This window comes from Rhea americana, unplaced genomic scaffold (assembly GCF_003343005.1).
Source record: "Rhea americana isolate MKP2758 unplaced genomic scaffold, rheAme1 scaffold_254, whole genome shotgun sequence".
Classification (NCBI taxonomy): domain Eukaryota; kingdom Metazoa; phylum Chordata; class Aves; order Rheiformes; family Rheidae; genus Rhea; species Rhea americana.
This window is the reverse complement of record NW_028186373.1, coordinates 60,067-85,856: the sequence shown is the minus strand read 5'-3', so window position 1 is coordinate 85,856 and position 25,790 is coordinate 60,067. Positions and strand designations below refer to the sequence as shown.

The window sequence follows — 25,790 nt, the reverse complement described above, 5'->3', positions numbered from 1 at the left end:
TTTTTAACAGGTCACTTTCTTAAAGTGCTCTTAAGACTCGGTCACTATCAACCCTTTGAGTTCTTGTTTGGTTATTAAGCTATACATTTAAGAAATGTTTTCCCAAGAGTTGAGGTATTCTGTGATCATCCCTACCTCTATCCTTTCTTCTAAATCACTGAGACTTTACTGCATTTTATTCTTCATAGGTAATACTGGCATAGGTAACTCTTCCTTATTAATGGCTTGTTTCTTTCAGTGTCTTTTTTTAATCAAGATTTTTGTCTGCCTATTTACCTCGGTTGTGTCCGGCTTTCTCATTTTGATGTAAAATATCTTACCATTTTTTAAAATGACAGTCTTGTTTCTTCGTTGTTGAAAAGATCTAAGAATGTGTGAAGGTATTGGGCTTTCCAACTTGAGATTGTTAATATATGGTACTTAAATTATTTTTTCCACTATTTATTTTTGTTTGGTAGAAGGAAGATCAATACAGTGAGCTTATTGAAAAGCTTAAAATCATCTAACTTTCCAAAAATAGCTTCTACTTCAGGTACTGAGTAATATTACTAATATTGGAATTTTTCTGTGTTTAATTGTTCAGCAGCAGTTGAAATTGAGTAGCTCATTCTCAATACTACTAGAAAGCCCTAATATTAACTTTCTATTAATATAATACTGTTACATTATGGAGTAAATAGTACTCATAGATGTCAAATTCTGTATATGTTAATCTGTAACGTCAATGCCTGCAGGAACTTACTGAAGCTATTATTAATCTACGAATATGGATTTAGAAGTATAAAGCTGAAAAGGCTTGCCCACTCAAAAGGTGTGGCAGAGTGTAAACAGAAAATGGCTTCAGTAATAACATCAAAAATATGATAAGATGCTTTGTCTTTGTTCAAAAAAATGTTTTCAGAAAACGTCTTATCTTGAGTAAAGTAGAGAACATTAAGGCAGCACTGGTGTTGTGGATACTGTCATTTATTCCATTTGAGCTATTAAAGTGGCTTTGACTTTTCTATCCCCAAATTAAGGATAATGAAATTTCTGGGTACAGTGCTCCAGTGTGCCTGTATATATGAAACTGTTGTCCTTTTCAGGTATACTGTCTTTGTTCTACATGCAAATACTGGAAAACTGGTAGGTCAAATTCCCCCTCCCTCTCCACCTCACTGCACATGCTTATCTGCCAGATAATATTCAGATTTGGTCAAATTCTCTGGACAGTTTTTTTCAGGCCTCAGTCAGGTTTGATTGAACTCTAATTTTGGCCTTTAGCATCTAGCCAACATATATGTAAAGAAGTCTTAGGAAGGAATGCAGATGGGAGTTAACATCCAGAATATTTGGCTTTAAGTCTTACATTGAATCAGTAGATCTTAACGCTGGTGAGATAAGAAGAGAAATACGTATTCACAGAGATAATACCTTTGGAGAAGGCTTTTTATACTTTCTGGTAAGTTGCTTAGTTGGGAGAGTATGTTCAGATTTTTTATGATGTTTAAAATACTTGGAAAGTGAAAGACTTGGAAAAGAGTTTAAAAGTGTTCCCTTTTCTTTCTTCCTTTTCTCTTTCATTCTCTACTTTCCCCAGCAAATGTAGTTTCTTCTGCAGAAGAGTTGTCTTCTCAGGAAGACTCGTTTTGTAGTGAATCTTGGAGATGAGATAGTTACACTGATATGAAAACTCCACCCTAAAAATCTATCTCAATAACCTTAAAGAAAAGAGCAGGATATTAGACTGACAGTAGTTAGGGTGAGAGTACCTGTGGTCAGGAAACTTTACCTAGAAATGACGACGTTTTTGCATTCTGAGAGTTACTGTATTGTACATTAGTCCCAAGTTGTGCCTTTTTTCTTAGAGCAGTAGGCTACTTGAATTTGGGAACGTGACTTACACCAACAGTCTGGAGGGCTGACTGACATTCAAGTCCTTTGGTGACAAAGTTTAACTGCTTGAACAATGCTTAAAGTATTTGATAGTAGTTCTTGTTCTCCTCTGTTTTAGAAACCCCAATTCTTGGTGTTGAGAACCTCAGGCTTTCAGCTATGCAGGGTTATAAGGGCTGATTAAGACGTTGCTTATTAAGTTGCATATAAGAACTTTCTTCTCTGAGTCAGTACTGCAGTGTGGTGAATATGAGCTGGCCTGTAACTTGTGTTGCTTTTACCAGGCTGTTTTATCAACAACAACAAAGGAAGCTCATGACAATGAAAATCTCATTCCTTACGTGGTTTGACTACTTTTGTTCTTAAAAAAAGTCTATAGTAATAGTGTAGAATTATCTCAATATCTCAGTGTCAGGATTGCAGTCTGCCAACATCGTAAGTTGCTTTCAGCCTACCCAATTGAAAACTTAACCTCATTAAAAAACAAACAAACACCCTCAAAATTTACTTCGTGGAAAAGAAGTTTGCTATTGTACTTTCTTACTCTTCTTACAGGCTGGTTAAAGTAGTTTTTTGTTTTTGTTTTTTGTTTTTTGTTTCTTTTTTGCAGAAGGCATATGAAATCTGCAACACCTCTCCTGCATTAATGAGGGTGCAGCACAGGACAATAATGGTGTGTGTTTTGGCCTTTTTATTGTGTATTCTGTGTGCTGTTAGTGTTCCAACATAACGTTACCTGTTCACATTTCAGGTAGTTCTTTCAGCAAATAGATTTCACTGTATCTGCAGTGTGGATAAATTTTTCTGTCAAGACTTTTGAAAGCTGACTATAGTTGATCTCTTTTTTTCAGAACCTAAATTAGTTGTGTTGGGTGTTTAGGTGTTTGTTTCTTTTGGCCTATGAGTGTGAGTTACTGTTTTATACCTAAGTGTGTTGTTCTGACAATAACAACCAAAATTGTTTACACTGATTTCATAATCACAATCCTAAACTGTTCATCTATAAATGAGCTTGGATGAGGATGACCCATATCCTAAGTGGCTTAACCTCCATACCAGACAAGTGGTTTGTAAATTTTCCAGCTAACAGTGAATTGTACAAACAGAAATACAATTGCATTGCATGTGAATGTTTTAATTTAAAATCTGTGAAGCTTTAGACTGGCGTTCTGATTTAAGATTACTTTGTTTTACTACATTTTTGCTTTATGCTAAGAATAATCTTCCACTGTCCTGTCACAGCAGGCTTGAAGAGGTATACCCAAGTGTCCATTTACATTTCCCATAGCCCTTTTCTTGCTATGTGATAGAGACAGACCAAAGATGTTTTGAACATATAAGCAATTGTAAATATTTAAAATCTTGAAGTGAATTATAATCATTACTGTGTGCTGTCAAAGAAGCAATGTTCTGAGATTTCTAAGGAGAAGTCTTTTTCACCTTTCTGTGAAGCCAGTCTGTACATTAAATCATTACCACCTTTCAAGTTGAAAGTGTGTGTGTGGGTCATTTAATCTGTCAGTTTATAATTTTTTCCTTTTTGTTTTTAGTGATTGGAAGTTGTAAGTCTTCTAGAGGGGAGAGTGTGCGCTCCCTTGAGTTTATCACTGGGAGATTTATGTAACTTCTGTTGATAAATTAGATACCTTGATATTCAGCTGTGTTGAGAAACCAAGCATACCTCAGGAACAACATTGAGAAGAAATGATTTCAAGGTTTTGAAGATGGAGATCTTTTTGGTGCTTTGTAGCACTATCAAAATTGAGGTGTTGTATGAGTGGGATAATGTTTTGTTATAATCCTGAACTCTGTAATAGAATGGACCTCTGTACAAATAGGAGAGAACTAATGGTCTGAGGATTGCATGAGTTTTATTAAAAAAGAACGTTGAAAATTTCTTGAGCTTATCACATCTTTCGGTTATGTTAGTGTTATTGCCAAAGTAGTGTCCTTTTTCTTCAAAAAGACAAGCCAACTTGCTCATATTAATTAAGATAGACTAGTCTATGTTTTGATAGTATTAGATTTTCTGCTAAATCTTTTAAGATATTGACATTATTTTTTAATATATAAGACTCATTCTGACTTTTTCCTTTTCAGAATTTACATGTTTGACAGCAGAAGTTGGCTTTCTACTATAGTGAGAGAAAATGTAAGTAGTAAAAAAAAAAAAAAAAAAAAAGTAGTTCCTTTCTTCTAGTGCTTGAGAAACTTAGACTATTTTAAAAATATGGCTAACTTCAGTTTTTACTTGTTTCTTACTCTGCAGTTCTAAAGTGCCTGATTTCTACTTTAGTGTGTGTTGTTAACAGTAAGGATTTCAAGATGGCCAGGAAACCTGCTAAATAATGGATGTTGTGCCTGCATGCTTTCAAGAATAGAATTGACAAACCACAGGGAGACCAYAGATGAAATTGTTTCATCTCAGTGGGGCAGGGGACTATTTTAATTAAAACATTTAAAAATAATATTTATCCTCTCATGGATGGAAAAACTCCTTATCAGGCATGTTTGGGAAAAGGAAACCAAACTTCTTGTGTGCAAATTGGCTCTTTTCAGAATGTTCTTTTTAATGTTCAGTATTGTTTATTCAGAATCTAAGTGTCAAGTTTATATTCTATTTAATTGTGTTTATATCTAATACTTTTGGAAGGTGAAACCTTCATTAACTTTCTATCTGTATAACTTTGAATTTTTTGCCTCTTGTGATGTCAATTAGCCAGTGATGAGTATTACTTTAGTCACGTGTCGTGTAGAAAACATTTCCTCAGTCAAACTTGTTAACTTTCCATTACTAGATATTTCCCTGTTTTTTCAAAAAGTAAGCATCAAATATTTCTATAGCATGTGTTCTTATACATCGTAAACCTCTTGCTTATTTTCTCGATCTGTCTCTTGGGGTATTCTTTAATTACTTATGTTGGTCATCCCTGGACACTTTGTTCTTTTTTTGGAGCTGCAGGGACTGGGACTGAACACAGTGATCCAGACCATTGACTTACACAGTGGCATTATAATATTGTCAGTATTTTGTATCCTATTCCCTATATAACTTTTTGTTCTGTTGTAACCAGTGTTGTGCTGAGCCAGTGTCTGAGTTACTCAGTGTACCTCTTCTAATTTTCTCTTCCAAATGGTTTGTATCACAGCAGCTTGTGTGATTCCATACACTACTTATATTGTGTTTCTATGTGTTTCTATCTTTTCAATGATCTCTAATCTCTAAAATTCCCTGTACCATTTTCGTGATCACAGTATGTATACTTCAGGATCTGAAGACACCCCAGAAATGCTTTTGTCTTCTATTTCAGATCGTGTAATTTCGAACATACACATCATATTTAAAGTATGCACATCATACTTACTATTGGATGAGAATCAAATAGGAAACAGTATCTTGTTCCATTAAAGAAACAAACAAAAGCCCTGAAAAAGCTCTTCAAAGCCAATATGATGTCCAAACACTGGAATTAGCAGTGGATTGCGTATAATAACTTTGTCATTGAAAACATACAAGCTCCTGTGTGTGTTGCTAATAGGTTTTACAGTATCTGATAGATTAGAGCAGCTTCTTTTAATCGGATGACCTGCTATGAGACTGTCTGGTAGGCATAATGTGATCATGTTATTAAGGCTGTAACGTTTTAGCTTTGTTTTTGCAGATGAGCCATGTGGCTATTTGTCTTGCTGTTCCATATGTACTTGAGTGGTATATATTAACAGGAAAGACATTTGGGAACAAGTAACAGAAGATAGCTCATTCACATGGAAAAAAGGTGATTTAGTTCACCTTCTTATGAAATGACTACTTGGCTAATAATCTGACTTAGAAAAATATAATTTTAAACCAAAGTTATCAAAGTTTGCATCAACAGTGGCTTGATGGGATTATTTTAATTGTTGATAATGATGATGCATAGCAAAACTAACAAACTTGGTGCCAAACACAGTTTGGCCATTAAGAAATAAAAATTTGTAATTATTTGACCTAATGTAACTGTGATGAGAAATCTAGGTTCTTTTCTTTTTGTAACCTACATGCTAAACTGATGGTATTAATGATATCTCAGTTCTAGATTTAAAGATTGCACACCTCAGTAGCTTGAACTTCATTGAATTAAATAGCTTTAGTTCTGGAAAGGACCTTAAGGTTGTAGTGATGAAATGAGTGGATTTGAATTGTACCTCAGTCTTGTCATTGTTTTCTATGAATTGTGAGCTTTATCTTTAAGTTAGAGTTACTGTATTGGAATTCTAAGTATATCTTCTTCTGCAGCAAGTATTGTGACATTTTACAAATTTCACAAAACTTTCTATTCATTTGTTCAGATTCTTGTGCGGAATTGTTCAATATAAGAGCAAGTTATGTTACTTTGAGACAAGGAACACGATAAATAATTTTTGCATAGTTGATGAATTGTGAAGTTTTATCATATATAGAAATAATTTCAAAATACATCTGTATTTTTCCACAGATATTTTAATATAACTCTTTGAAATTGAGAGACAAAAGTTTGTTGTTATATAACAAGTTATCTGTAGACAGTCCTTGGTTTTTCTCAGTGTGAAAATGGGAAACAAAGCAACTCTTTCATGAGTAGCTTGTAATAGGTGCTAGGTAGTAGGTGTACTAGGTAATAGAGACTTGGGTTATTTGGAGTAGTGAAGAATAGTAAACTACCTTGCAAGTATGCATATTATTGTCCCTAGCAAGAAGAGAATTACCTGTAACCTATACTTGTTAACAAGATTTGAGGAGAATTAGGCTTAGAGCAGAGAGACTTAAGCACTTCAGCCTATGGAAAAGTCTTGAGCAAGTTCAGCAAAGTGAATGTGTTTATTCTTGAGGAGCTTGCCTTTGAGAACACAGTGGCACATTCAAGGGAAAGTAAGGTAAGCATTAATTTTACTTCTGCTTATTTCTTTGCACCTATGGTAATAATTTGGAAACAGGATGTGGAACTTGTGTAGTGGCTTTTTGCATGAAGTTAGCTTAATTTAGAAATTAGTAACTTCTTTCTAAACCTCAGAAATAGAACCATCTTCCTTATCAAGTTAACAATTTCTCCTAGAAACCTTGTTATTTTAGCATGCAGTTAAAAGTCCTTAGAACATGCTAAGAAACAAAGTGTATCATTTCATGATATTCAGTTGCGGCTGATTTCTGACTAACTTAGGTTGTTAAAGAAATTTCTTCTTGTTATTTTTGAGACTGTAGTATGAATAAATCTGTATAAAAATTCTCTGTGTATGGAGAATGAGAATAAATTTTAAAATATTTTCTATACAGTTCACTGACCTTACCTGTTTTTGTTGCTCCTTTAACATACATATTTTTAGCCAAAATTCTAGTTGAGAATAAGGCCTTTTTTTTCCCTCCCATGGGTCCCCCTTATGTTACTGGCATAAATTTAATTGCATAAGACTTCATGTAAAAGGACTAGAGGAATGGCCAAATTAGTTGATTGGTTGATCTATAATCTTCAGTCTGCTTCAAAGAACTGTATTTTGATGCCCTTGGTTTTATTAGGTTTTATTAGGTTTTTCATTTCCTGAGTGCTAATCATGTTGGTAGGAGTTAGATTTTCCTGTTAGTATTTAAACAATAAAAAGCCTTGCAGAGGGAATGGGGAAATCTGTTTTAAACAATTCCTATTGATGCTGCATCACAAGTCAGATTCAGAGTTTGGAGTTGCTTGGAAAGCCTAAGGGCTAACCTGTAACTTTAAATGTAAAAGTGTGTTTACCTTTATGGTATGAACTTGTTGATATGGATATTACAGTTTGGAAAGACTTTAAGGTTTTGATACATTCAGCTTTTAATTGCCATGAAGCAAATACTGAAACAAGAACCATAGCAAGCAATTAAAAGTCAAGRTTCATAGATACCACTTGAACAATACTGGTTGACAAGTTCCTTGAACTCCTTGCTGCCTGTAATAACGGAGACAGTATATTGCATGTTTGTGTAGATGTTTCTGTAGTGTTGGTAAAAAGGAAGTCTTCCTTAAAACACTAGTGAGTGACTATCTTTCGTGGTGGAGTGTGCAGATCACTTTAAGAGCTTAGCTGTGCAGTAGGTAAAGCAGATTGAGTGTGCGCACACACACACAAACACACCCTGTATATATGTCTAATTCCCTGCAAAATGAGGGAGTGCGTTTATGAAATGACAGTGACTATATACAAACAAGCCAGAATGATAGTACTAGGTTCAGTTTCTGTGAAGTGGACTTTTTTTGTATGACTGTTTTCCTAGGCTTAGTTTTTGTTTCCTTAGGCCTCTTTCTATTCAAGTAAATTTTGTTTCAGTTAGATGAAAGAATTGTGTTACATAGTGCATAAATTCTGGCAAAAATAAATTGGCATCATTTTAAACTGTTGTGGGAGGACACATTTAAATGACTGCTATTAGATTATTCACCCTATTATATTTGAAAATAAAGCTGCAGGTAAATTTTCAGTTTAGGTACTCAAATTCTGCAGCTGGAGTTCTCTGTCCTAAATTTTTACCTTACTCCTATCGTCCAGTTGCTATGACCTTGAGCAGTACACTTACATTTTGGAGTGTAGTTTCTTTCTCTGAAATAAGAATGACATCACTTGTAAACTCTGTACTCTGGAGAGGCTGGTGTTAGCTTAGTGGAAATTGGGCTATATAGTAACAGCATAGTAACTTGGCAGAAATAGAATGAGAAATCAAAAAAACCTGGAAGATCTCAAAACTTAAGTATATTTTAAAGAATAGACTCTAGATTTTGTCAGTTCCTTTAGGAAGGGAGTAGTGCATACTTCTTCACAATGTGTTGCTGAGCTATACAGAAACTGTAGATAGTGATGACTTCATGCTAAAAACTGGACGAGAYGCAGCTACAGTGTATTCTGTTTTAAAGGTAGCCTGAACAAAAACATCTTGAGAAACAAAAGAATATTCAAAAGACATCAAGGTGGTTGTAGGATATTAAAACACCCTTGACAGGTTTTGTCTTAACTGGATTTTGAACTAAGCTGAACAACCAGTCTTAAAGAGGCTTAAAGATGACCCTGGAACCAGAAGAGGAGACCTAGTTTTGCTATAAAGCAAAGGGCTTTGAAGTTGAATGAATAGAATTTTTGTGATAGAAACTTAAATAAAATTTCGTCTCTAAAATACTCAGAGTTTCAGAGAAGAGTGTGAACGTGTAAGTCTTGATACGAAGAGCTTTCTAACATTAAGTTCCTTTAGTTTCTCAGTTTGGAGTGTTTTCTACTACATAGAATTCTGAGAGGAGTCTGCTTGTGGGACAGCACTACTTGGGGAGCATTAACACCCAAATAATTTTCTTCTCTATTTTATTTAGACAGTCATGTTGCTCTTCTAGTTTAATTTGCCTTCACAATATCTTATGTTGCTGTGATTAGCTAAAATTCTGGCAATTATCCTTATCTTTCCTCTTGGGAAGGGCTACCTAAAAGCTTTAGAAAAAACAAACTCCTCATGTTTACAAAGCTGATTAAATCCCAGCAGAATAGTATGCATTTGCATTATTTAGTAGAGAAAGAACAATTCTGGTTCTTTCTAGTAAAATATTCTTAAAAAGGCAATACTTTATAAACTTGTAGGTACTCTGTGTAACAAATACCTTGTTCTGCAGCAAAAGACAAATGTTACTGTGTCTCTTCAGCATCTTATATTGGTAAACAAGCATGTAGAGTTTTTAAAGCAAAGTTTAGGTACAGCTGAGTTTTTTTGGTTTAGAACACTGATGAAAATGCTAATAGAACCTTTCTGAAACAGAAGCTTTTAAAGATAAATTGTATGCTTAATAGAAAGTTCATATATATTTATACTGGAAAACAGTTATAATTCAGAATAATTGAAGCAGTTCCGTGATACTATTTTTTTATTCAGATTCTATCTTGTTGGCTACAGAGTGCATCAGCCAGAGAGTTGTATATTAATGAGGAGTTAGAGAAGTACTGATGCTAGGAAAATGAGGTACTGGGAAGAAAATGGCTCCTTTCCTCGATAGTCAAAAAATACTACTTTTATTCTGACAGCATGTTAGTTTTAAAATCCATTATAAGAAACGTTAAGGAGACGCTTTAATAGTTAACAAGGAGAAACTTGAGTGATGTTTGTGAATGATTTCCTCTAAAGATACCAAAGTAACATTTCTCAAAATTGTTATATTTCAGATATAGTTCATACTATTTTAAAAAAAAATTTACAATTGCTTGTGTCAGTCTATAAATATTTACAGTGCTTATTCTTTCATGAGGGGAGTCCTTATTCTATTCTTAATATCAAACACAGAAGCTAGAAATTTTCTGTGGGTTTTATCTGCTGGAAAAGCTTGCTGTTCTGTTCATGGAATTTCAAAGTATACAAAATTGAATAAGAAAGAGACTTGGGGAGGGGATAAGGAGGAAAGGAGTAAGTTCAGATCATTTTCTATTTTATTGTGGGGGGGCAGAAAGCACATTTCAAGTATGGTAATACCTTATTCTGAGGGAATTTCAGAGATACTGTCATTCATTTCAATGTTTGGAAACCAGTAACTGTTTTGTGTGTTCACACACACACGCATGCTGTTTGAGCTAGCTGAAGCAACAGTTTGCTTTTTAATTTCAAGTTACGACTTCTACTAATTCTCATTATTTGTTTCAGATTTCTAGTCCTCTCAGAGGTGGCAGTGAAGTACAACTTTAGCACGGGAAAATGAGTGAGCTTGACCAGTTACGCCAGGAGGCTGAGCAACTGAAAAACCAAATCAGGGTATGTATTAAATCAGTAGGTTGTGAAGTCACTGTACAAATGAATGGTTATTTGTGTATCTCAAGAAGAACAGGGGTGGACAGAAATGAGGTGTAAGTTAATGTTTTCATAGTGCATTGCAGAGTTAATGTCATGAGTCTTTAGAAAGCGTAAGCACATGTAGCTGCTTTTGGAAATTACTGTTTGATGCTTAGTATTGCTTAGAAGGTAATGGCTACACAAATAAATATAAAAAATGGTTTGATCAGAATGAATTTGCTTCTTGAAGTTTTCCTGTACTGGACCCTAAACAAATGTCCCACTTTGCTTGCCATACCTGTTGCACCTACTCATATCGAATGCATTTGTGATGAGACTAGATGAAAGGGAACATTGCACACCAAGTTGGTTACACACAGTGATCTTGCACTAAACAAACAATCAAACAATAATTCAACAGCATATAATATGTTAGTCACCCTCTGAGAACATAAGCTGAGGATTGAAGCTGAAAACTTCCTGAGCATGATTAAAGGTTTACGTAAGCGCTATCTATAGGCTGTCTTGTAAAAATAACAGTATTAAGGTGTAGATTATAGCAGTGTACTAAATCTTTATGAATTGCTAATGTCTGCTCATTTTCTGTGTACTAAGTAAAAGAAAGAAAGTGAAAGCAGCCTATTTAAAGAAACACTATTGTCCAAATGACACAGATTTAATTTGAAAAATGTTATATGAAACTTGACATGAATTAGAATATTATCAGTGTTTTGTTTTATTCTGGAGGGGAATATAATGCATACCGAGAAAAATTTATGGTGCATATTTCAAAATTAATTAAATCACTATAAATGAGTTTAGTGTAGACCAACTCCAAATTTTCACTGCTGGGGAGACTCAGGAGAGATTTTGCTTGATGTCTCATGCTTCTCTAGAAAGGACATCAAGGACAGAATTAAGTTTAACCGTGTTGAAACTGCATCTTAGTTCTTTCTTACTACTTCTGATCTCTCTGTATGCATCTAATACCTTTTTCTTTAGCAATCTTAGCAGCTTGTTCTTTCAGGTGACTTGATGGTAACAATACTATTACTGAAAGAAAGAAAAATCCCCTTTAGAAAGTGAAACATTAAAAACTATTGGTGGTTTTTGTGCATCATAGCTGGACATCTTCAAAATGTGCTCTGTGAACTTGGACAGAGGATTTTAGTTAGTAGTCTCTAAGTGTTACACTTTGTATGCTTTTTGGTCTATCTGTTGCATGGACCTTGGAAGAGGCACTCTAGAGGCATGGAGCTTTTTCTCCTGCTGTCCTTATCCTTAAAGAAGCAATCTCTAATCTCAAGAGCTGACAAAATTTAAATAAAATAATTTCCTGCCTCAGACTGAGGTTATAGTACTTGCCTTCCTTGTTTCACCTCTGTCTCAAGACTCACTCATGAATTTCAGTATATGGGAAGCATGTGTGTGCACATACGCATGTGTGTGGTTTTTCTTCATTGGTAGCTGAACAGGTAGTTCAGAGGAGGTACCTAAACTTACTGCAGGGCTCAAGTCTCTCTGATACTAAGTGCTACCCATCTCTCACTCCACAGAATGAAGTATCTGTGTGCTGTAGTGACATTCTTACTCATAACAGTGAACTGATTAAGAACAGAACTTGCAGTCAACTGGGGTAGGCCAAGAGTATGTGAAATCCCTTTATCTCTAAGACAGACTTCTTAATGTCCCCAACCTCCTCTCCCAAAATGTTCCAAGTGGGTAGCAGTTGTCAGAAGCTAGCTGACACATCTTTGAGTTGTTCAGAGGGCAGTTGTATGTTTAATGTGTGAATGGGATCTGGAACCTCAGTGCATTCCTGCCAAGATTCATGAGGCTTTATTTGAACCTAATTTAGAACAGGTCATGAACCACCTTATCAAGACACTGGTTCTTTTCTGTTATTTGAAATTTCCCCTAGCAGTCAAAATGAGACACTTTTTTTTTTTCCCTTTCCTGACACGTTCCACAGGGAGAATATGGTACTGACACTTAAATGGCCTCAGAATCTTCTTGTCCCCTACAGGCATGAGTCTCCACATCTTAACCTTAGTTTTAACAACATAGTTTCTTATCTCTGTAGTCCCTGTTGATAGGGAAGAACAGCTACAATGTTGTTCACCATGAATTACTTAAATCTATACAGTTATATTGGCCAGTAAACACTGAATACTAGCTTAAGCTAACGGATTTATGTACTGACTTTCTRTAATTTTATTTATGTCCCAGTGCCTTCAGATGTGCTAACAACCTAGAAGAAAATATATTGTATTGCTGCATGAAAACAAGCAAGCGTGCTGTGATTATAGGATAACTTTCATGCCAGAATGAGCATAAACAGTTTGCTTAGCAGCTTTTAATGTTGTTCTATATGTTCTATTTAATGGTGTTCTCAAGTAACTAAGAACAGAAGATTGATTTCATTTTTAAAGCCAAATACTATTACAAGAACTTACATACACACAAATACACATGTGCATGCACACACACAGATACATAATGTGTTAGTATGTGCCTTTGAAAAAAGTTTGGGCAGATAAATAACCTATTCAGATTATCTGATAAATTTCTTGTAAATGCTCATGGTTTTACAATTAAGAGACTTGCCCAGTTTATTTTCCCTACTAYTATCATAGGTCAATTCTCTAAAATTGATATTGCTAGGTGGAAAAAGTCTGCTAAGTCTAATAGGCCTCAGTGTTTCCTTTAGGAAGCTAGTCTATCCAGTAGTTCTTGCTGCAAAAATGAAGATGTTTAGCTTATATTTTCCTTTTCAATGCATTATTTATACTCCCGTCTACAGTACAGACTTTCCTCTTGTATTTTTATAGCCATGTTCACTTTTTGTCAAATTCTTCCTTATTTTTAAATACTTCTGATAAAGGGATATGTGAACAGCTGGAAACCAGATGCAATTGCACAAGAGCTGTATAGGAGGAAGAAATGCTCACTGTTGCTGAGCAGAAGATCCAGATTTTTTTTCTACCTTTCCTTTTAATAGCTCTTTTGATACCATCCGTAAGAAAAAAGATTTATCCAGTTGTATAATTTGTACATTGTTAACTATCTCTTGGCTATTTATAGGTAGTAAATGAAAACGTTATTCTTGACAGTATTCTCTAAAACTGTTTGTAGTTATTCTAGAATTGAAAGTGAAAATTCTCACGTGATGACTAAAATAACTGAGTCCCTTTGAGCTGATCCTGTCCATGCAAAGTACTATTGTAGGACAGTTTGCAAATTCTTTGATCGTTAGCATACATAACTAGCTYGATAAATTAATGTCTTCCTGTCTTCGTTATTTTAAGTCTCTTCTGAACATAATGAATGTTGTTTTGAATTTTTTTTGTCATGTATTAGACTTGACGACAAGGAAACTTGGGTTAGAGTTAAACTTTAGTAAAGCAAACTTCTAAGTCATTTGTATGTGTAACTTACCGAGGGTTGCTTCCAGTCTTCGTTGGCAAAGCTTTATAGGACTGTAGGAATGCTGGTTGAAGGGAACCTCTGGAAGTCATTTAGTGCAACCTCCTGCTCAAAGCAGGTCAGCTGTGAGGTCAGACCAGGTTATTCCAAGATTTATCTATTTAGGCCTTGAAAAGCTTCCRAGGATGGAACACTACCCAGCCTCTCTGGGCAAGCTGTTCTGCTACTTGACTGTCTTCATGGTGAAAGAGATGTTATCTTTATCCTAAAAGAAGAAAATTTCAAAGTGCTAGGTGTGTCTTGACAGCAGTCTGTTCTTTTTATGTTCGTGTTCCAGTTATGCTGGGTCTTCCCTGCATGACAAGGAAAATACTTTCTTAAACCTTGTTTTGAGGGGAGTTGATTGATCTGACAAAATGAAATTTGAAGATGACTAGATGTACAGAACTCCTTTTGATTTCTGTAATTTTGTTTTTTGTTGTTGTTGTCGTTGCAGGATGCTAGGAAAGCATGTGCGGATGCGACCCTGGCTCAGGTAAGTTTTCATTAGAGGTTAACCTGAATTACAAAATGTCTCTCTCATAGAAGAAGACGGTATAAAAACATGTCTTTTGTTCAAATTAGTTTTTTTTTCTCTCTTCCTTGATCTGCTTTTCTCTTTGCCTTTGGGTGGTAAAATGTTTTTTCTGTAAATACATGTGTTGATTGTTTGCCTAGTTTCTGAGAGCGATATCCTCGAGCAGTACTTTGATAGGTGATTTGGGGCATATCTTTGCTGCTCAGTAGAAAATAATGCAGGGGAGCCTCAAAATTCTGCTATGGGTATGTTGGTAGTGCAGTCACGCTACTGTGACAGTCTGAGCTATAAGACCTGCTCAGGTTAACCAGCTTATTAATTTCGACATGGTGCTGCACTGATGTCTGAACTGCCTTTGAATCTGAGATTTCTGCATGTTGCTCTGCTGTCATAGATTCTATTGGCTTGGCCAATTAACTGTAGAGAAGGGGGAATCTGATGGACTGCCCTGCAGTCCATCTCATGGAGTAGACATGATTTCTTTTTTTTCCAGAGACTTGAAGAATTCAGACTGAAACAGACTTACTGCAGTGGCAAGCCTTTGCTTATTTTCTAGATACATTGTGAATCAATCTACTCTTGTTCACATATTTCATCCCTCTGCTTTACTGTTGACAAATAATACTCTGCATCTCATTTAAGTTTGTTGGTATAGAAGTGATTGATGTCAGACTATTCATTTAAAATGTCACTAAAACGTCAAGTAAAAAAATTAACATCAACATTTCTTTGAGCATAAATACCTTGCAATCTCATCTTGTATGAGGCACAATGTGTCAGATATGTTAGTTTAATTAATAAGCATTTCCCAAGGTGAAAGTATGCAAAAAGGCTTCAGTCATTAATATAAGATGTGCACCATGGAGAGTTTTTCTGTCTAGGAAACATTCTTACTTGTTCATTTGAATCCAGAGCTGTGTTCATAGTTCTTGAAAAAATGCAGAGATCTTTGCTCAAATGCACTTGCTAAATAATCCTGTAATGTGTAGACAGGAGAAGTATGCAGATATTAACCATAAAACGAAGTTACAAACTTTTGAATTATATTACTGTATTATTGGAAACTTTTTCTTTTTAAAAACAGTACTTCTCTCCAGGTTGGAGGAATTATTTACATTATATTTAACAGTACAATGACAGCTAAACTGATGACTTCCTCACTTCACTAGTCACGTACTCCAGAGTCTCTACTTTTTATCATCCAAAAGTTAAATAAAACGTGAATACAATGATTGTGATAATGCTGTGCTTGGAAGACAATTTGTTTGATGGTGAATTATTCATGTGTCTTTTAAAAATGGCGGCATGTCTAAAGCCTGATATAACTCCCTGTACAATCCACTTAGGCTGGGGAACCCCCTCCAACTGTTAAGTCTATCATGTACCTATATAGAAGTAGAGAACTCAGATCACAGGTCTGAAATCTCAAAGATCTAAGAAGATATGACCTAAGAAAAGCCATATCTTAAAGTCTCTATAATGTGATAAGCTGCACCTAGAGAAGAATTCTGGGTTTACTAAGTAAACAAGTCTACATAAAATAATTTTTGATTATGTCAATTTTTTTAAACTGCATCTTCATTATATAGGGCCTGTTCTTTCTTTGATTTGCACTGGAATGCTTGTGTAAATGTAATTGTGTTTTAATGTGTTACGTCGGGAACTATGCAGTGAAAGTTTAGTGTGTAACACCACTTCCACTTCAGATCACAGCCAACATTGATCCAGTGGGGAGAATTCAAATGCGCACTAGAAGAACACTCCGGGGACACTTGGCTAAAATTTACGCAATGCACTGGGGGACTGATTCCAGGTGAGTGCTAATGATACAGAGCTGATAATTTGGCTTAACTGTTATTTGGAAAGCTGAAGACCTGGTACTGCCTTCCAGTCTTATAACGAGACAAAAAAAAAAAAAAGACCAAAAAAGTAAAAAAACCCAAAAAACCAAAACCCCCAAATAAGCACATACTTATGTTTGACTTGGTAATGGCTACAGTCTACTTGAAGTCCTCCTTTTTAGGCAAATGCTGGAGTTGAAAGCAGCCTTTTTTCACTTCAAGTGGGAACTTAAAATTGAAGCAATCAGCTCTGCCTGCTTAAGTTTAATTACAAAGTACTATTCTGGTACCAAGAGAAATCAGCAATACTTAATATCGCTTTCACTCTGCTTATGTCCATGTTTTGGTATTTGAATGTACATTTGGTATCAAAATATCAGTCCCTTCTACTTGCTTGAAAAAATGTAGTTGTGGTACCATAGGACTCTGAGAAATTGTAGAGAGACAAATTTTTTGTATCTGTTGCATTTTTCCCTTAAATGCTTCCTACTATTCACCGATGTTACCTGTCTGTAGTGAAACCAAATGCTAACTAAAAACTAAGCACTATCAGATACTCTTTTTCTTCTTCTTCTCTCCTTTCTTCTGTCTCCTTTTTTTTTATTTTTCTTTTATTGTTTGAGACACTAATGTCAGGAAGTCTTTAAACTTCAGTTAAAATATGTTGCTGCTTCATAGCAGGAACATACGGATTTGTCCCCTCCCCCCCACCCGCCAAGAATTTGTAAGTTACAGCTAGACTCTTTCTACTTGATAGAGAATTGTCAAAGGAAGCTTGATGTCACAAAATATATCTTTTAATCAAATTTGAATAAACAGGATTTATTATTTGAAAGGAATATGTGATCTCTTGTGTGCATATACAGATTAAAAAAGGAAAAAGAAGGAAAACAGCCAAGTGCTTACAAAAAAGACAGTATGCAGCATAAAAATGGAAGACATGTCGTGATGTGTTATACTTCCAATCTCTGAATTGCTTAGCACTTTATCAGAAAGACGCAATTGTTATGTGATGAGATAAGCTTTGCAGCATTGTATACCTTAGCTTTTTATGCCTGTGAAAGAATGTGTGTCTCCTGGATGTGTAGACTTCATTGCTTTAGGTTTCTCTTTAGCATATAGCTTAAAGATGGAGATTCACACTCTTGTCCCACAGAAGTGTATCAAGATAACTCTAAAAATGTGGTGTAGAGCAAGAAAAAAAAAATTAACACAGGCAGAAGCACTTCACTGACTGCACCATGTTATTCAGATTGGAAAAGGTCAGACAGGTGCTCTAAATTAATACAGATAACATTGGACTGTTTTATTCAAAATTACTTGGAAAAGGTGGAGATAGAATAGATGTTTGATGTCAGTATACTGATCTATCTTTAAATGTTACATAATCAGGGACAAATATAATTGCAGGATGAGGAGTAAGGAACTTTAAGTTTTAGAGTAAAACTATTTCTAAAGCTATGCCTTCCATTAGTGACATCTTCGCATGCTGCATTTCACTTTCATTTAAATGAAATGAAACTTCAGTGCATTTCAATGTTGACATAAATTCAGAGTTTTTGAAAGCTTAGAATTTAAATTCCAATTGTAAAAAATAAGAAAAGGGAAAATGTTGATATGTAGATTCACCAACTCAATAAATTTGAAGCTTCTCTGTAGAACATAGAAGTACTGATTACGTTTGGATTTTCTGCTCTAGTTTTCAAGATTGAGATGCTTGTTGCATGGCTGCAGGTTTTTCTAAGGTTGGAAAGTGTGGACATGGAGGTGTCACCTTGCGCATTTTCATAATATTTAGCAAGTGAAATTGAGTCCTTGCAAAATTATTTTTGTAGTGCTAATAGACTGGCTAATGACACACTGTTCTTAAATGGTTTCAAATGCCTTAGCTGTAGTGGTGGAGACATGTCATTAGAAAGATGGTTCTCCCTGTTTTTCTGTGCTTACTGTATTTACTTGCTCTTTCCTGTCCAGGCTTTTAGTTAGCGCCTCCCAGGATGGCAAACTTATAATTTGGGACAGCTATACTACAAACAAGGTAAGATTAACTGACATGTTCCTGTATTTATAATTGCTTTGTAAATAAAAAGGAAGGAAATATTACTTATTGTGATTTTGGCTATATAACCYTCATAGTCATATGCTTGAATTTTGATATCTCTAAAACAGTGAAGTTTGCCTWTAGGATACTCCATCAGAATCATAAGTGCATTATGTATGGAGATGTTCAACACAAGCAGAAAATCTTACTTAATTCTAGGGAATGCTCTGATTTATTTTGATGCCACAGAAGCATTTATCATCAGAGACCAAGAAGTAATCATCATTTTGCACCAAAATAGTTAGACTTAAGTATAGCCATGGTGATTTGGTTTTGGTGTCTGCATTAAAGTATTGAAACACCAGAAATATCTAATAGGCCATCTCCTGGCTGCAATCACGTGATGCAGTGCATAGTTACTTTTACTTTCATATGACAGTAACTGGTATTTAGTGGTTATGGTTGCAATTAGCAGGGCAAGCAACAATTTACGTGTTGCCCCTTTGAGCTGGGTTGACACAGCTGCTCAGGTCTATGTTGTGCATAGGAACACAGAACTGACCTTTTCAAACAAGCTTTCCTTGTTTAGCTCATATCATGGCCTTGCAAATGTTTTTGTCAATTTAGTTAAGCAAATGGCATGCCACAGAGAGGGAGCAGAAACAAACAGCTAAGGCAGCAACCCCTAAAGCTGAGATTATTGCTGAAACTCTCATGTTAAACTGCTGAATTCATAACTTCAGTAAAGAATAATAATAATGTTTACTAAATAGGAATAAATCCTTCCCTTTGTCTTCATCTTCCTCCTCTCATCTCAGTCTACAGGTAAATGTATTTTAAATGGCTACAGTGCACCCTGTCAACTGAAAGATAAGCTAAAATAATCACTGAATGCTATGATTTCCATATTAGTATCTCTTTCAAATAGAAATTAACCCATAACATCACCAAGAGTCAGGGAACACCCTTTTTAGAACAGGAGAATGAATCAGAGATTGTTACTAGACTGAACTAGAATCAGAAATTGAACTCTTCAGCTGCAAAAACATCACCTCTCTTCTCCAATGCCCTGAAAAAATTGACTCAGTGAAATAGTGATTGAGTTTAAAAAGCAAAATAAATTGAAAGCTAGAATTATAGCTAGTAGGTAGTTATGTAGACGTTCTTTTGGCAGTTGCACGGCACAACGGAAGTAACAAAGTTGTCATCAATATGATTTTTTTCACTAGATAAACTAAAATGCCTCAAGATAAATATTCCAATAAGTTCCATGATATAAGACTTATCAAAATGAGCTGTTTATGTTGTTAGTGCTGTATTGTTCTTTAACTGATTGCTGCAGGATTGCTGATTACTGTAGCAGCAAAGGTACAAAAAATAATCTTCTTTTTATTTAAAAAATGTGGGAAGATTGTGAATATTACATTAAATCTCAGAGTATGTGAAAGGATATGATCCCTTTCTCAAAGACATAATGAACAAATTTCAAGGATGACAGCAATGAGTTATTGAGACAAAAATGTTTAGCTTCAATAATTTTGTATAAAGTTCTTTGTTTCTTTGTCATTCCAAGCTCAAACAAGGAGTAGTTATTTAAATGTGAAGTTTGATTGCTTGCAGTGGGCTTCCGAGGAAGGATTTAAAGGGGAATGAAAGTAGCAATTTCGTCACTTATTCATTCATACTATCTAAGCTTGGAATTGGCATTTTTGCTTGCTGTACTTGGAAGTCAGTCTTCGCCTGAACACGTAATAAACTAATAGCAAGCAGAGCACTGAAACTAAATCATTTAGCTTTTAGGAGAATTGCTGATTAGAATGGATTCAGGGAAAGCAAATTTGAGGTTTTAATTACAGCTTTAATTGATGTGACAAGCTACATAGACAAGTTACCCTTAAAATAATTTGATACTCAAACAACCAAAGGCTTTTTTTCCCCCTTTCCATTGTCTTTTTTGACCAAAAGATGTGTGGTGAGAGAGATGAAAAACTTCTGACAGGAATCTACTAAGTCAGTCTTTTGTTGATTACTAATTAGTGTATCTTTGTTTCAGGTGCATGCTATTCCTCTGCGTTCGTCTTGGGTCATGACTTGTGCTTATGCTCCTTCTGGAAACTATGTGGCTTGTGGTGGTCTTGATAACATCTGTTCCATTTATAACCTGAAAACTCGTGAAGGGAATGTACGTGTCAGCCGTGAACTGGCTGGTCACACAGGTGAGTGCCTATTTCAAGAATGAACAAGATATCTAAGCGCATGGTGAAAACTTTGAGTTTTTGATTTTTTTTTTTTCTTTCTAAGTCTGCTGTACTTCAGAGTTTCATTGAAAGGTTATTTTACTATCTAGTCTAGGATAACTTTGTTAATATGAAGTGTGATGAGTTTAAACCCTATTGTGTGCTAATCCCTCTGCTGTGTTTTTGGACCTTGGTAACTAAATCTTCTCTCTTTTTGATAAATTCAGTTTCTAAATAACCATTTTTTGTTTTCAACTTTACCGGTTTGTTGCTTTTAAAACTTCCTTGAAATACTTTTGTGTCCCTTAAGCATGGTAATCACAAGCTTTATACAACCACCCCGAAGTTTTAAATGCTTGGATATATTCACTGTAATAGCTTGGCAGTGCTTTACTGTGCACAATCTTGAATAAGCAGTACTTGTGTTGAGATAGGACATGTTGTTAAGTTATCATTTCAATACAGCATCCTGACACAGAGTTAAATTCTTTTGTCTTCAATGGATCCAGCCTCATGTGCATATTCTTCAATCTGTTTATGTTACTAGTACAGTCTTGCTGGAGAGAAGATATGATAAAGATACTTCAGAAACTTAATATTGAATAGTTTGTTCAACATGTCTTTGTGGAGAAAGCTTTTACTAGTTACTTAATGTAATTTTCTGTTTAAAAAAGATATACTGTATTGTGTACCTTTATTTCTCAATAATAAAACCGTAGCTGCGTAATACCTGTTTTTGAAGGGCTTTTTCCTGCCCTCATTTTTAACATCTTTATTGATGATGGTACTCTGAACAAGAGAAACATATGAAATTGTTTTTAACTTTTTATAAGACAGCTTCGTTCTGATGGCTACTTCATGGCTGTAGAGGTTTGAGTTTTTGCAGTTTTCTGTTTTATTTCTACTTCTCTCCCTTTTCCCCAAAATACTGTATCTTCAAATTTTTGCCTTCAGTTTTTAAGATGGACTATTTGTGATGGGTGAGACCTTAGGTTCTAATTCTAATTTAAGATGCTCTCATAATTGAGGAAGGTAGAAACAGCAGGTTAATTGAATCTTGGGTAAAATCCATAATCTGTGTTTCAAGGTCTTCACTTTATTGCAGATGCCTGTCTGTGCTCAGCATGTGCTTTCTCAACAGTCTCTAAAACTGAATAATCCCTTTGGGGAAAGAAGTCATTGAATAGTGTGGAATATCTTGCCTCAGTTTTCTCCTGTATGTTTCAATGTATTCTCACTTGCGAGCTCACAGGAGAAGTTCTAATAGTAGGTATCCCTGCAAAGTAAGGGTGAAGTGCCTGACATATGTCTACTCTAACTCCTTTTTGTTGATTTAGTCTTAGAAGCTAATGTAATTATGTACTAAAGAACTGAACTAGCAGGTGGATGCCAAATCTCCACTTGCTTCTTTCTTTATCTTGGTGGAATGGGAAGGTATTTAATGGCAGGTATTCTGAGTTACACAGTTATCTTCAGGCCAATTAAGAATACCAGGAAGAATTGTGAAGTGATACAGCCTTACAGTCTAGTTAGTTCTAGTTAGAAGGATTATAAACCATAATTGTTAAAAAGTTTTCGAAGCAAGTCCCACATGACACTTAAAAACAGGAGTTGTAAATATGGTTGAATTGAACAGGTTTTTTCTTTCAGAACAAACCAATGGAATTGGCCTTGTCATGCACCTTTAAATGCAAATTCCGTAGCTGAAGATAACTATGTTCTTTAGAAGACAAGAATAAGGGAGATGTGCAGCTTAGAAGCAGCAGTAACCTAGAAAATATGAATTGTCCTTATTATTGACTGGTAATGGACAAGGGTGACACTTTTTTCTTTCGTTGTTTTGAGTTTTTTCTTTTTGTTTGAGCATGACATTGGAAACTTTCAGAAGAAAACTGAGCGGGTAGTTTCTTGAACTCAGTTGAAAATGAAAACATTGGCTATTGAGTAGTCACTTTCAGTATTACAGAGAGTCCTGGAATAGCACTGAGCCTAACATACAAATCATCAGGCTTCTGCTTTCTTGCAACATCAGTAATACCTCCAGCAATCTGCAAAAAGGAATCAACTGTAATAARGTTCTCTTATGGTTGCAGCCCTGAAGCTGCACTTCATCTTAATGATCCCTTTCTTTCTGCAAAGAGTGTAATCCAGTATGCAGGAAAACAGATTTCTCTTGCTCTAGAGACTTGGCTCTTGGCTCTCTGGCTCTTGTTAAAGAAAACCTTTAACAGTTCTTGAGGAGGAGAAAAAATCAGGTGGACTCAGTCTTGTTGCTTTTCTGCCTGATCAAGACTAATTATGAAATCTATCATTTAAGGAAACTAAGGTTACTCAGAAGTGAATAGTTACACATTAGTGATTTTTTTTAATGGAAAGGAATAAAGGAAACATGAACTAAAGCAGGCTAAATATCAGCTGTCTTTCTTAAAAACCGCATTTTATCCCTCTTATTTGAGGAGTTATGTCCCATCTAGGTGGAGTGAGGAAAGCAGTGCTGATTTGACGACCTTCAAATAGTGATTGTGATGTGACCAATAAGGTGATTTATAGGAAGGCACGCTTCCCCCCTTTCAGGCCCCAAGGAGTATTGAAGTAACTCATCAGCTTTGGCTTACAGTATGTGGCCTTGTTTATGCATATCAAAATCTTGAAAAAGGCTTTAGCAATAGCAAGTTAAGAGCATTGTTTCTATGATATTCTAGCTGTTTACTGATCTCCTTAAGGTTATAAACTATACTTGTAGCTGGGAAAACATGGATCTGTACATTAGCATGAGAGGTAGAATTTCTTTATAATGCAAGAGACGTTGAAAGAATATACTTGAACATAACCAATTTGTGTAAAATCTTCTTAAAGAAATGGTTTTAATGGGCTACTCTTCTGTTACAGAATTGAACAAAGCTACCAATAAGCCTACAACTGGAAGCTGATGTTTACAGATTGCTGTAGCTTGGATATTCAGAAATGTTTGTGCTTTATAAAACACAATGAAATAGAGCTGATAGACTACTACTGTAATCCTAGTTGCTACATTGATAATCTGGCATGTGGTCCTTCAGTAGATGAAAGGCACAGAAATACTCCAGATCAAGCACTGAAATCAATTCTTTGATACCACTGTTGGAAGACATCCAGTGAAAGTGCTCTATTCTTTGCATTGAACAATAATACAGAGTTTTTAAACAGCTGTATGATCCAGCCAAGGTCATAAGCACTTGTTGATCCTGGATGTAGTGTCACACACATCCGCTCTAGTGTGTACAGTGTAGGGTTATGTGCACGTCTTTCCAGTTTGGCATGCAGAGCCCAGATCTTTCATCTTCCTCTCCCTCCTCTCCTTTTCTCCCTCTAACAAAAGGAAAAAAATGAAATATTTATAAACCAGTATCATACTTAGCTCTTTGGTTAGGCTGCTTAATTTTGTGGGTTTTTTTTTCTGTGTTACAGACATCTTATTTAGATCAACCTGCTGTGGTATACCAGTGTAGTGGTTGAATTGGACATGGTCTGTGAAACGTTATTTTGTCCAAAAGTTTTGAGGTTCCTATTTTAAAATTCTTTGTTATGTTTTAGGCTATTTGATAGTTTTTACTAACTCTGCATGAGAGGAAGCAGCAGCCCTTATAGAACATAGTAATCCTTGTTTTTTTTTTTTTTATTCACTTTTGATTTTGTTTTCAGGATACTTGTCATGCTGCCGTTTCTTGGATGATAATCAAATTGTTACTAGCTCTGGCGACACCACCTGGTAAGCAGTAAAATTGAGACATGAGTGTTAGCAATGGCTTTTCATAGTTAAAGCTTTACTGAAGCAAACTTAATTCTTGTTAAAGCTGATACTCCTCCAGAAGACTGGAAGTGGTTATTGATTGTATGTCAAAAAACCTTCATGCAAATTTATTAGCTTTGATTGTTTAGTTATGTCCATATTCTGAAGAGTCTCATGTAATTCTTTATGACATGATATATGTAATTTTTGACCATAAACACTTGGCTTTTGGAAATAAGTGTATTAGACTAATGACTGTTTTTTGAAGTCCTATAGTATTCAGTATTCATTACTTTTTTTTACAAGGTTATTTCTTTATATAAATCTTAATCTATAACAATTTATAAGAGCTCCTAGAAAACATTCTACAGTGACAACAGACTTCTGTTCAGGAGGATGTAGGTATATATCTTAATAAAATACTAGCTGCTGAACACTCCATCTTTCTTCATTGATTTTTCTATATCTCCCTCTTAGAAACAATACAACTCTCCCAAGCAGCAGTTCTTAAAAACAAAGGTTGTCCAATAAATCTCTTCTACACAGCATCACTCTCTTTCAAGGCCCTTCTTTTAGTGCATTGATTTTGAGTACTATTGAATATAGATGTTTGGGTTTTTATACAAAAATATTTCTAATAAGTTCTTAAAAACAAACTAGATCTATTAAAATGATGCTCTTCACAAGAAGATGCAGCTGTTTCAGGAGTTATTGTAGCAACTTGGCAATTATCTGGATAAAAATTTGTACCTGACATCACCTCAGTTCGACCAAACCCCCAGAAGGGTGACGAAGTACTTTTTATCTTATTTGTCTAGTGCAAATCTGTGACTAAGACTGGCTTACTGAGAAGTGGACAGAAATTAAATATCCTTAATGGTTCTTAAATGTTTAGACCTCTTTTTAGGGGAGATTATGATATTGTTTTTCATCCTTTCCTACTCTTTGATTATTGCAGTAGCAAGCTTGCTGTCATGGACAAGTGGGGCAACTTTAAGACAAGAAAAAATTCACCAGGTTATACATCCTCAGTGACTTCTTAAACAACAGAAATGCTGACTCAACTTTTGCAGTAGCCTTACTAGGGCTGCTCAGCCTTATAATTGTTTAGGAAATAAAGCCATTGCCATGTCACAAGAGATTTGCATATAAACAGCCATGAGCATCAGACATTCTGTTTCTAGAAATGTGTTTAAAAAAAAAAAAAAAAAAAACCACATTTTTTAAAAAGACAGCTTTTTTTCTACT

The 25,790-nt window shown here is 35.1% G+C and overlaps 1 protein-coding gene across 2 annotated transcripts in view; it reads left to right on the top strand.

Annotated features, from left to right (window-relative positions):
• Positions 1–25,790, top strand: part of GNB1 (G protein subunit beta 1) — a 51,632-nt gene that overhangs the window by 21,388 nt on the left and 4,454 nt on the right. For both annotated transcript variants that reach the window (XM_085307140.1, XM_085307139.1), the window contains exons 2-9: positions 2,486–2,548; positions 3,976–4,027; positions 10,526–10,633; positions 14,574–14,612; positions 16,361–16,467; positions 18,470–18,533; positions 20,590–20,752; positions 24,455–24,521. In XM_085307140.1, coding sequence (XP_085163266.1) covers positions 10,577–10,633; positions 14,574–14,612; positions 16,361–16,467; positions 18,470–18,533; positions 20,590–20,752; positions 24,455–24,521 — 497 coding nt within the window. In that variant the 5' untranslated portion in view covers positions 2,486–2,548; positions 3,976–4,027; positions 10,526–10,576. The remainder of the gene's footprint in view (positions 1–2,485; positions 2,549–3,975; positions 4,028–10,525; positions 10,634–14,573; positions 14,613–16,360; positions 16,468–18,469; positions 18,534–20,589; positions 20,753–24,454; positions 24,522–25,790) is intronic.